The 13,435-nt window shown below is 35.5% G+C and overlaps 1 protein-coding gene across 2 annotated transcripts; it reads left to right on the forward strand.

Moving 5' to 3' along the window:
• Nucleotides 1–468: 468 nt before the first annotated feature.
• Nucleotides 469–4,820, forward strand: LOC143242521 (forkhead box protein G1-like). Of its 2 annotated transcripts, none has more exons than XM_076485948.1 (2): nt 469–1,853; nt 4,203–4,820. In XM_076485948.1, exon 1 carries the CDS (start codon nt 688–690, stop codon nt 1,282–1,284), a length of 597 nt encoding a protein of 198 aa, XP_076342063.1. In that variant the 5' UTR covers nt 469–687; the 3' UTR covers nt 1,285–1,853; nt 4,203–4,820. The 2 variants fall into 2 exon arrangements, 1 of the variants encoding a protein (XP_076342063.1); XR_013022858.1 differs by lacking the exon at nt 469–1,853 and adding an exon at nt 2,614–2,950.
• Nucleotides 4,821–13,435: the final 8,615 nt, after the last annotated feature.

Here is a 13,435-nt window from a genome sequence, read left to right on the forward strand (position 1 = left end):
CTTACGAAAGGAAGGATATGTAGATCAATATTTGCTGTGCTGACCGGTTTAAGAATATTATTCAAAGCAACATATGTAATTGACTGTTGTACATATTTAAGTTTGTTTGCCGGATCCTTATAAGCTTTATTTTTTTTTAAATTCTAAGTGTATTAAACTCCGCCCTAATATTTAACTTCAAGTATCGATGCACTTTCTTCTTTTCACACTGATTGGTCCACCTAGAAAGAAAACCAACTTCCTAGCTGCTTTGGGTGGTTTTGTTGACTTTGTTGAACAGTGATTCGCTATAATGAATGTACTCCCGCCTCTCAGTTAACGTAAGTGTTGAGTGTAGTAGAATCTTATAGAAAGTTTTCTCTCCGGGAAAAGCTACATTTAATTCTGAACGTTAGCGTCATTGGGGGAGGTTAATAAGATAGCAAACAGCTTGTCAGTATAAAAGAAAAGACTATAACTAATGTTGAACGTTATTATCCTTTATGGTAGTTAGCAAACTAGATACGTGACCAGTTTGTCAGCAAGAAGACAGAAGCTACAATTAATGGTGAAAGTTAGCAAGTTACCTGAGCGACCTGCTTGTTAGAAGGAAGGAAAATAAGCCATTGACTGATACTGCGCAGCGTAACAAGAAATTTTCAATTATTCAGTAAACCTTTCGGTACTATTGCACTAAAAGCAATAACGATGCGCGATGAAAGTGAAGAACGCCTACAGGGGTCAGAGGCTATAACGTGCTCTCCGGAACGGATGTCTTTCTCTATCAGTGGTATCATCAAAATGGACTACAATGAGGCTCTTGTGCGTAACCGAACCATAGGTAAGAATTCTCCCAGCGATTGCATACACAATCAAAATTCATTTGATCAGCTAGTTGCAGATAAAGATGGTAGCGACCAGCCGTCTGAGAAAGATAATTTACAGAAACGAACAAGAAGTTACGAAGGTAAGGACAAGAGTAAGGGAGAGAAGGCAGAGAACAAACCAAAGTACGAAAAGCCACAGTTCAGCTATAATGCACTCATCATGATGGCGATCCGTCAAAGTCCTGAAAAGCGACTGACTCTTAACGGCATCTATGAGTTCATCATGAAAACGTTTCCCTATTACAAAGAGAACAAGCAGGGATGGCAGAACTCTATTCGGCACAACCTATCCTTGAACAAATGTTTCGTGAAAGTACCCCGCCAATATGACGACTCAGGCAAGGGTAATTACTGGATGCTCGACCCGTCCAGTGATGAAGTTTTTATTGGTAGCACGACGGGTAAGCTACGGCGATGATCCACAGTGTCCGCTCGAAACAAACTGGCTGCATTCAAACTCACATTCAGTGAGGCTTTCCCAGCGCTTCCTCGAGTACTGACCGTTGGGCAAGGTCATGGAGTGGACAAGCATTTAGGTCGGGCTTCTCGCCCCTACCCTTCCTTACGAACAATGTTCAAGTGCCCAGCAGCTTATTCTCGTCTTTCTCATGGCCTGATGGCTCTGCCTGAGCCTGGTCATTTTAACCCTATGAACAGATTACGAGGGACATCTGAAACCAACTCATCGGGCCGTCAACTGTTGAGATTAAGACCTGAAATGGCCGCTCCCTGCACAGTTGGCTGCAGTGACTCCTCAGCGCTCGACTGTTGCGGTAATCTTCTGTCTTACGTGAATTACCAACCCGCTCACTTTAAGGCTACCAGCAGTAACTTTGGGTCCGGACTTCAGACTTTACAGTTAACGTTCGCGCGGCGGCTGCAGTTATTACCCACTCAACGAAAGGTCAGTTTGCCGCAGACACCTGACAGTAATGCCCATAAGAAGTCTACTATCTACAGGCCTATATCGATTCTATCAAGGCAGAGGTAATGGGAAGCACACTGAGGTGCCCAGTAAAAACTTAACGTACAAACATGAACTCGTCGATTAAGACTTCAAATTTTTAAGGAGGCGATTCAACAGTGTTGGAGAACTAGAACAAAAAACTGTTGTTAATCAGTAACATGTAGTGATATATAAGAATATAATTTTATACATGTATGTTTATTTGTACTTAGCCTTGTGTTGACAAACTGTTGAACTCTTAAGTAAATCTTGCAATATGATTACGTTAACATTTTGAACTAAGCGACGTTTGATCCAGCCTTTGACCACCAGTTCACATTGACTTTGTGATGACTATCGCGTAAGTCAGGTGCATATTTTGTTTTATTATGTATGTATTAGTGCAAGGTTTGGGACCCTTCTTAATTAAGGTATAAACACTGTTGAAAAAAATCTTAATTTAGTTTATTTCTTTATAGTTTTCTTGAATTTCTATATAAATGTAAACAGCTGCTTTACAATTCATGAGTGTATAAACATTATATGTTTATAAATATCATAAATCATAAAATAAATCTAGGAAATTGATTTTTTTAATATTTGCAGCTAATATGAATTACATACTATAATACCGTTAGTACAGCGGTAAGTCTACGGATTTACAACGCTAAAATCAGGGATAGCCTGATATGGCTTTGCTATAAGAAAAACACACACAAACACACACGTATTGTCATATACGAAATAATTTGATATATGCAACTCAAACCTTTCTGCTCAAAAGCATATAAGACTTTTTTATGTTGAGTTAGAACGAAATGTGACGTAGAAATAACACAAAATTCGAACTGTTTACATCTTAATGTTCGTTTTATTATCCAAAGTATTTGTTATAATGATATTAGCCATAAAACACGGGAATTTAACTGTATATAAAAGTATTACGAAACGTTGGAAAATTAATATTTCTGTTCATCACAGTAGTGCAGAAGACAGCACTTCAGATAATTAACACAACAGGCCTATGTTGAACCATAGAAGAAATATACCACCCGTGCCTAACGCAGTTGTTGTACATTGTTGTACAATGTATGGATAGACATTAGATGCTCCGTTATCAGGTTATTCTACCGTTAAGGTGAAAAAATAATATCATTTCCTCGTTGATTAAACTAAATTACTTATAAATGATTTCAATGTACATAACTTTATATAACATTATATATTCTTTATATACTAACTGATTTCGAAAACTGAGACATGCTTGAAATCGCGCACAACTGACTTATTTTTTACTTCAAATGCGTTGCAAAAAAACTTGCTGTGAAAAATTTCACTTTCTATTTCTTTTTATTATGTTATTTAGTTCGGTACACTTTTCCATGTGTGTCGATGTTAGAGTTATATATACAATATTGTTATATACATGTAATTTATTTCAATTCCACAAAACAGTGTACTAATCCCAAAGAAAGCATAACCACATCTTAAGCCTAATATAATCAACAAAGCAATAAGACAGGAGGGTATAATTTTATTTGGTATATTTGTAGCAATCTAATTTATAGCTGCTTGACAGAAGAAGGAAAAATTAAACACAATTAACTCATTTGTAATTTATAAGAGTACATACATACGACAACGCCTTTAGTCGGCTGATTCCCGCCCACATATTTCTGATAGAAAATAAGATTAGAAGTTGTTGAAACATTCTCACATTCTAACAATACATTATGAGCATATGAAGATGATTTAGGTTTGATGTTCGAATACCTTCTACCTTTTATATAACAATAATTTCGTGAATTTTGACATCAGTAATTAAAACTCGCAATAAAACTGTTTAACTTTGGATTTAGAAAGGAACGTTAAGTTGTATTTGAATATATGTATACATATATGTTAATTTTCAGCATCCAGTAATTAAATTTATCAATTTTAATAATGGCGTAGCTTAGTAAGAATTCCTGATTTTTACTGTTTCGCTTGATTTAAAAAAAAAATATTATAATTTTATTTCTGTTTCAATAGCGTTTGTACACACGCACAGTTTAGTACAGGTTTAGAAACACAGACAGAGAAAAAAACACCCAACGAACTCAGCCAAACAGCTAACTAGTTTACTAGAAATTTTGTAACATAATTCTGAACGATATACATGTTTTTCATTATAGTAAGCTCAAGTTTTTCTATATGAAACAAAAACTTAGCGTGACATTCGCCAAACGCCAAAATTCATAGGAAAACTACTGAATTATATATCTTTAAATGTTATATTATAATGCGTTAAATTATATAACCTACATACAAATTTACTTCTATGTTAGCACTGATCTTCCGTTTGTTGCATTATATTTGTTATAGGTCATGTTTTGTTTTTTTTATTTAAGATAATACCAATTTTTGCTTGTCATGAAAGAAGTACAGTCACTGGCAAAATAAACAATTACTTGTTTATACTTTTGAAGTACTACCTGGTTTATCTGTTGGATGTACTTCTATGAATTACGATGGACTTGATATCTGACTGCCTTTTAATAGTTCCCAGTTGAATCAGGGGCAAATCTATAGACTTACAGCATTAAACTACAACGGAGGACACAACAGATAGTCCAACGTGGCTTTGCTCTTAAAACAAACAAACAAAACGGCTTTTGAATAAGATAAGAAGGTTACTATTCAGTTATGAGTATGTGTTTTTCCTGTTAATATAACTTTTAAGAACTTTAGAAAGTCATATCTATTTAGTCTGCGTACATATTATGTGCACCAATACGGTCAAAATTATCACCTGTTATGGTACATTAAAAGGGTCAAAATAACATAATATAAAATATGCTAACTTCCCCTCCTTTTACCTGAGCTTCGGTTGAAATGTGGTCTAATATTAATAAGTAAGAATCTATGATGAATTACACATTGAACAATACGATTTTTTCTATTTGATTCAACTATCTAAATGCTTTATCTAATTGTTTGTGTAAAGAAAGTGCTAATAAACTACAGTTGTAAACCTCTAGTTAGTCCCTACCTGTTCGTTAAGAGCATCTCTTGTTTTTCTGCAGAGGTGTTATTTTGCTTGTATAAATACATTTTAAAAATATTGCAAGAAAGAACAACTACATTCATTTAATATGTATCGATACTTGCAGCTGCTTAAATTAATGCAAAATGCTGACAAACGTTTGATTATTCCTGACGGAAAATAACATCAAAGGTTTACCAGGGCATTGTTTAACAAATAGATGAAATTTAACTAATATAGGTTATCAATAAATTCTTCAACAAATGAGTGAAAATAAACTAACATATGTCGTTAGTAAATTGTTCAACAAATAGGTAGAGCTAAACCAACATAGGTTGTCAGTACATTGTTCAACAAATAGGTAGAACTAAACTAACAGAGTTATCAGAGCATTGTTCAACAAATAGGTGGAACTAAACTAACATAGTTATCAGAGCATTGTTTAATAAATAGGTGCAGCTAAACTAACTAACACAGATGTGAGCTGTAGCTGAAATTAATGTTTTACATTGTAGCAAAAGAATAGTTAATTATTATTTGTATAGCATGTTTACGAATATTCTTTGATAGATTGTTTAGGCAGAGTATACATGATGAAACTTTGTAGAAACTTTGTTTCATCATGTTTACAAATAGCTATAACAACATAATTTAAATTACAAGCGTTTAAGAAAAGTCGGAGGAACATGTATTTGTAGGAATGTTTTACAGTAAACTAGGTATTCCCTTTAGGGACACAGATGCTCATGAATCATGGGGCAGATGTATCTGATAGCGCCATCTTTTCTCCACTTAGCCGTGTTTAATTGTTTTTTGTTTTTTTTTAATTTCGCACAAAACTACTCGAGGGCTATCTGTGCTAGCCGTCCCTAATTTAGCAGTGTAAGACTAGAGGGAAAGCAGCTAGTCATCACCACCCACCGCCAACTCTTGGGCTACTCTTTTACCAACGAATGGTGGGATTGATGCTGTTCACAGCACTGATAAACAGCAAAGTAGATCTAATGTAAACAAATTGTTATTATTTTTTGTCTTCATTTTCTTCTCTAGACAACGTAAATAATATTTATTTTTCAAAGGATAAGTAAACAAATATAATTCTTTAAATTGTTTTACGGGAAATAAAATCAGCCTAAGTTAGAACTATGTTAAAACATTTACACATTCAAAACATATTCCACAATTTCTCTGCAGCGGGAAAAGAGACAGATGAAGTATGAGCCTCCAATTTCATTTCCTTTAAACCTTTTATGTATATCTCTTGAAAAGACTGCATGAGGGAAAACTGAGAACTGGATTCCTCCATAACCTATTTGCTTATACAAAACAAAGAATTTTGTTTACCGGATAAATGATACGGCATGTTCTCCTCACTGGGCAGGTGTTTGACGTGTTTGAGCTATCCTCCTCAAATAATAATCTCAGAACAATCTTACTAGATCTAATATTTAACCCTTAACTTAAGGAGCTGAAAGTAAATTATCTGTTCACGGGACAACTACATCAGCTTCAGGTTGAAACTCAAATCCTAAGGATATTATTAAGAATATTATGATTCAGTATCTGAATTTAAAATACCTGGTTAATCAATTGTAGTATTGTTGTAACAAGCTTATCAGTAATTATTTCCACACTCTGCTATCAGTCCGTTCGGTTTATAAATAAAAATTGGAAAAATTAACATAAAGCCCGTACGTTGTTTAACAAGCTATCCGACTAAGAAGGCTTAATGCTTAGGCAGTAACAACGTTGTGGTATACCAGCAGTATAATAAAAAGGAATGTCGAAAAACCTTTTTGTAGGCTATCAGATTTTTATCACACATTTTAGTCCTATCTGTTTCTAATGCCTCACCAACTATCGACGTTTAAAGAGCAATTTGAAAGTATTATAATACAAAATAAACAAAGAATTTCTTTTGTCTCTCATCGTCAAACATAAATGACAAATTATGTTACTGAATGAAAGACCTCTTGGACAGTGATCTGTGAGAGATAAAAGATAGATCTGAAATGCTATTTTAAGACGCTTCTGATTTTGAATCCGAAATGGATAAATTAAATGTGGTATCGACGAGAAGCCAATGAAAAGGGTTTGTTTTTTTATTTTGGAATTTCGCACAAAGCTACTCGAGGGCTATCTGTGCTAGCCGTCCCTAATTTAGTAGTGTAAGACTAGAGGGAAGACAGCTAGTCATCACCACCCACCGCCAACTCTTGGGCTACTCTTTTACCAACGAATAGTGGGATTGATCGTCACATTATAACTCCCCCACGGCTGAAAGGGCGAGCATATTTGGTGCGACCGGGATTCGAACCCGCGACCCTCAGATTACGAGTCACACGCCTTAACACGCTTGGCCGGGCCAATGAAAAAGGAGTTCGATTTCTTGCAAGATGTTCCAACATACAGACTGATAAAACATCAAACTAACATCTGCCCAACTTTGTATCTCAGAACGGCTGGTATGGATATCAAAACTATTACCCAAATAAAGCAGAAAATAACGTTTCGACCTTCTTAGTTCATCATCAATTTTGTTTTCGTCCAGTTCCACATATATATTTATTCATATGTTTTCTATTTTGTAAAAACAAATATATTTTGATATATTTGTTGTGAGATTTTATTTAACTGGCTGTGACTTCTCGTTTTTCATGTAATTGTTATGAAATACTATTTTATGCTATTCTGCTTCAGTAAAGAGTTTACTGAGTTTTGTATCATTTGTATTTATTTATGATTGTCATTTTTAATCTCGTCACACCAAATATGCTCGTCCTTTCAGCCGTGGGCGTATTATGATGTGACGGTCAATCTCACTATTCGTTGAAAAAAGAGTATCCCAATAGCTGGCGGTGGGTTGTGATCACTAGCTGTCTTCCCTCTAGTCTTAAACTGCTAAATTAGGGACAGTTACCGCAGATAGCCCTCGAGTAGCTTTGCACGAAATTCAAACGAAACTTTACTCTCGTTGTTAGAAAATGTTTTATTTTCCTGTATTGAAATAACTGTATTTATGTTAAAAGGTTTAATTTTCACACTTTGATTAATGCCCGCGTGGGTTCGAATCCCATTCTTGTCGGACGTTGGAAGATAATTTTATAGAAAAAGTAGGTGATAAACGAAAAGGGGAGTTCTTTGACCATTTACTGTTAATTTCCAAAGAGAAATACACGTTAAACAAGATGCAACGAAAAAGTGCCAAAGAGAATAACACTGTCAAATTCAACATTACGTTATTTGACCATTTTTCTTCGGTTGTGTTTTTACTCAAATACCAAAATATGTCTAGTTATCGTGTTGTTTTAATAACGATTAACGTACAATTGAGTTACACATATTTCTGTATTAGTTGGTCCTTTGGTTTGAAACGATATCTTTAGTTCACTACTAAAACGTGTAGGAATGGGGCGGATATACAAAACTTGCAACACAAACTCTTATACACATTAAAGAACCAAATATCAAATCTTCAAACGGATTTGAGATACACCAGAAGGTGATAAAGACACACGAACCAAACAACAAGTCAGAAAGCCAATTGAAAACATCAAGCGAGCATATACTAAAAATTCACGAAAAAACATTTCTCAGTCTCATTGACTGTCTCACTTTGATAAGAGCTTCTAGCGATGAAACTCACTAAAGTCATAACTGCACCAAATAGAGGAATTACATGATAATGCTACCGTAAAAAAGTTTATGAACTTATTTATCAACCACTGGTAGTTAACAAACCACAACGAAAAATACATCATCCATTGATTTTTCACTCTTTTCATCCCATGCATAGCACACGTGCACACTTCAAATTTGCACACACGCCATAAGCGAAGAATATGTACTCAAACACGCTGCTATTTACACGTAACGTAAAATTACGACGCACACCCACAATAATGTTATACATATAGTGTATGAAAACAAATGATTGAAGGACGCATAAATCTTTCGAAGACAGCTCAAGACAATGAGAACAAAATATGTAAAGAAATTGAAAGTGTAGGACTGAGTGCATCAGAAATTGAGAAATCAAAGTGGGAAAAGGCATTTTGTAATAAATCTTCCTATGTACAACCTCACACGTGAATACGTCCAATAGCCGCTCTGTGCCTCCTTCGCATTTCTGAGTTCATGATGTTACACAATTTATGGGTACGTACAAAAGTGTTTCTATGATATTTCTAATTTTGAAAGGACAGTAACTAATCAACGATGTTTATACACTGAAAACACTTTGGGTGTTTTTCACCGTATTTTGATTCACCTACAAAGTTAACGTACGAAATCCTGTTGCCTTTTCACGCTATTACAAGAGAAGTGACCAGAAGTTAAGGCTCTTCACGAACGTCTCGTTCTTCAAGCGTCGTATAAATATACCTTATAGTACATGTACTGCCTCTAAAATTTCGAATTCAAGGAGTCTCTGATCATTATATAACAAGAAAAGAACGTTTAATAAGTTTAATTCATCTGACTTAATGTTTTCACAACTGGAAAAATAAACGAAAATAGGCAAAGACACGATGTTGGACACGTTCCACCGTTAGGTTGTACAAAGAAACTTTAATTACACCATGCTTATTCCTTCCTTTTAAAAACACGTTTTTATGTAATCATTCGTACACTTTCATATCTTTCTAAACATCTTTTCCACTTTTGATAAATGTAACTGACTCTATGCGTAAATTCAAGCCGAACAATGATATTAAAATGTATTCACAAAATCTAATAAATTATACAATTTTGCAATATTCATTCGAACAGAAAGTCCAGTGCTGTAAGTAAAATGAAACTCAGATATGTAGTACGGCCAAATCAACCTTCTGCACGCGTAGTTTGTTGGTAACACGAGCCATAGATAAGCTTTATTTCACTTCTCTTTTTGAACGTACGTTAAAACAATCTGTCACACATTTCCTGTGAATGTACGATACCCGAGTGTTTGTGAACGCAATAAATCTCCAGGCAACTGATTTATGGCATCTCCATATTTTTAGAGTTTCTTGCGCTTTCTTTCTGTATAAAAGAAAAGAACTGAAACTGTGTTTGACAGAGAAACATATTTAACCTTTACATATTTTAAATTCCTTTTCAAATAACCCAAACTTTTACTTTCTCTTTTAATCAATGAATGAGCTTCACTTTGTGTTAATATTAGTCTCAGGTGCAAAGTTGTATTAGGAAAACGAACAAATTTGAAGATAATGTTTGAAAAAGGCTTACTCAAATATTAATGTGAACTATCGGTCTTACGTTTTCACTACAACTCGACGTAGGAGTAAGCTCGAACATTTTAAGTTATTCCCCATTCTGACATAAGGACAGCTGAATTTTAAGTAACAAAACTATTAAGAGAAAAGACTTGCCGTTTCATCAGTATTGGTTAGTCTAAGCAAACAACACTTGAAGTTTCTAGCTGAAATTTTTAAAACAATCGTAAGAGTGAACGGTTTTCTTTGCAAACTTTTCAAGAGATATTTAATAAATTTCATGAAAATATCCTAATTGAAGAGCGTTTAAATTCTCGTCATATCAACTTAAGGTACTGGTATAAATAACGATTCTTGATGTTGTAGTGATGACAAGAAAAATATAAATTTCGTGACGGTATTAGAAAGCAAGTAGTAAGCACTGTATGAGAAAGAAATATCTACCATCATACATTTTAAAGAATCTTGTTAGTATTGTAAAGGCAGGTGTGTTCGGTATAATATCGTTGCGAATTTAAAGCTAACGTGTGTTGCTAGCGAGTATCACTCTCTTATTTTTTATTGTGATTTGTTGGTGATAACTGACAAAAAAAGTCGAGATATATAATCGAAAACACTTTATGTGTGAAATAAGTACCGATCAAGAAACACCCAAAAGCGATTTAATGTGGTACGTACAGTTATGAACTCAAAATTTCGGCAAAACTGTAACCAACATTTAAATCACTGATAAGAAAATTTCGTTTAGTGTTTACAAACGGAACCTGATAAATGTATTTCCGCATTTTGGTGTTGTTAACTAATATCTATTTTGTTTGAAAGATACTCTATTAAATAATATTATTTCAGGTTCAACATATGTGTGTAGTTGGTCACTGTTATATTACAAATTGTTGACTATCATAGGAAAATGTATATAGAAATATGATTATGTGATAATTACTTAAAAACAGTGAGCCCTTATCAGTGATGTCGAGAAAACCCACTTGTTTAGAAATTTATATGCAAAAACGGCTCGTTTGGGTTGAGAAAATATTTTACATAGAAGAGCGAATAACGTTTCGACCTTCTTCGGTCATCGTCAGGTTCACAAAGAAAGAGGTAAGTGACCGGAAGCTGACCACATGTTTGAAAAGAGGTTGTGTAACTGAGTGTCGGAATGTAGATGGCGGTGTTAGATTAAACGTTTAGATTAAAATAAAACTTTAATAACACAATTAAGAAAAATATTTTTATTATCTAATTAAAATACAATTATTTAAAAAAAAATCTTTTTCTACTACAAAGACTTTATACAAGATAAATATTAATTATAAATAGAGAAGATTTTATTCTGATTATATATTTATCTTATAAGTATTAATTAGAAAAAAAAACAGAATAAAATTGTTCTATATGCTCATCTATGCGACTCTCAGATTACGGGTCGAGTGCTTTGACCATCGACTCATGCCGGGCTGTATATACTTTCATTATTTAACTACTAGGTTTGCTTTGAATTTCGCGCAAAGCTGTTTGAAGACTATCTGTGTTAGCCATCCATAATTTAGTAGTGTAGGGGAAAGCAACTACTCGTCACTACCCACCTCCAACTCTTGGGCTACTCTTTTATCAACGAATAGTGGGATTGACTGAAAAATTATAACGCTCCCATGGCTAAGAGGAAACGTATAAGAAAAAAGAATAATACAGAATTGAGAGGTCTTTGCATCATTTCGCTTGATCCATTGTTCAACTGTTTACTAAAATTCATGCGCTGGCGCCCCGACGGTAAGGAAATGGGTGAAGAAGAAACAAAATCAAACCTTAATCTTGATATTCTAACTATGATTTTTTGTCTTTCTATCCGATCCATATTTCTTCCTGTTTTATCTTTTGCCCTTGTTTTTCTTTTCTTTTTCTTCTTTTCCTTTTATTTTATGCATTCTCCCTCGGAAATCGTATGGTTTTTCTACGACGTAGGGGCGCAAAGAAAGACCCTCCTTATGCCTGCGAGCATATATATAGCATAGTTGACATAATAAGTGATAGGAGAGAGGGCCTGAGCTAGTGGACTCCCAGCTTTGACTCCGTGCTAGTCAGACGTGTTTCCACATTTCTCTTGCTATAATGACGCTGTCCTTTCCAGGTTATGCTGTGCCGTTCCCGCCAACTGTTCCGCCGATAATCGTCGACGGTCTACCGCCTCACCTTTCGCCTCTTCAAGTTGCCACATTTATTGCGCAGGCTAAGCCTGGCGCTTCCATTGATCCGTCTAGAACGCGTATTCTCCGCCGAGGGGGAATCCTTCTCCAGCCGTCTACGCCTGATGACTTGTCCTACCTCTGTTCGCCATGGAACTCCCCTATGAATATTAGTTGTGCGCCCACGAAAAGCCCTACTAGCCTATTCACAGTCTTCCTTAAAGGAATACATCAGTCCATCCAACCGAGCGAAATTAAATGCGCCGTGGAAACCCAAACCCAGTCAGTGTTATACGCCGTTCACCGAATTTATTCAAAATCCTCCCGTCAAGCTACTAAGTTCATGAAGATTGTAACACCCAGCAAACGTATCGCCGATACCATCCTACGAAACGGATGCTACTACCATATATTTCACTTCAGTGCCGAACGCCCCCGACGCCATCCAACTCAATCCAAAATTCCGAAGCAACCTGCATCTGTACCACAGCCCAGCGGATCATCCTCTATGCCCACAGCCACCCCACCACCTGTAAATCAATCATCTGAAAAGTATACCCAAACGGAATTCCTTAATAAAACTTCCCAGGGCACACAAACCATCGATGAAGTAACAAAAACTAGCGAGTCTTCTACCATGACTGACAATATCCCAACAGCAGAAGCAGTTTCTCAAACTAAGACAATCATGATTAATCAAAATACCCAGTATCCTGACGATAGGCGCATCACGAGAGCAAGCAGGAAGGCTGCTTTTCTTAATTCGAAGTTAAGTCCGTTCCCTAATCGTTCTCAATGGCTCGAAGAACCACTCGTCCCATCCAACTCGGATAATTCGTGTTGCTCTGTGGTAAAGTCGCCGTTCATCGAAAATATTCCCTGGCTTGACCGACTATCCGACGATTCGACCGATTAGTCTTGTTCAAAATTCATCCAGTTACCACCTATGCGTTTTGTGTTCTTTTATTATCATTTGCTTTGTAATCATATGTATGTCTATTGTTCTTAATCTATGTAATTTCTTTCCCCACAGCTCTTCTTCCGGGCACGATCAGGGCCTACATTCGGCGCCCTGGCCGTGAAAGTGGGTTTTCTCGGGTACTCCCGTTTCCCCACAGCAAAAGTTCCGTTTCATAGGATCTATAGATCCCAGCCCTGAAAAGAGGTACGTTATTTTGATATCTAAATTTTAAATTAGT

Source organism: Tachypleus tridentatus, unplaced genomic scaffold (genome assembly GCF_004210375.1).
Source record: "Tachypleus tridentatus isolate NWPU-2018 unplaced genomic scaffold, ASM421037v1 Hic_cluster_2, whole genome shotgun sequence".
Classification (NCBI taxonomy): Eukaryota; Metazoa; Arthropoda; class Merostomata; order Xiphosura; family Limulidae; genus Tachypleus; species Tachypleus tridentatus.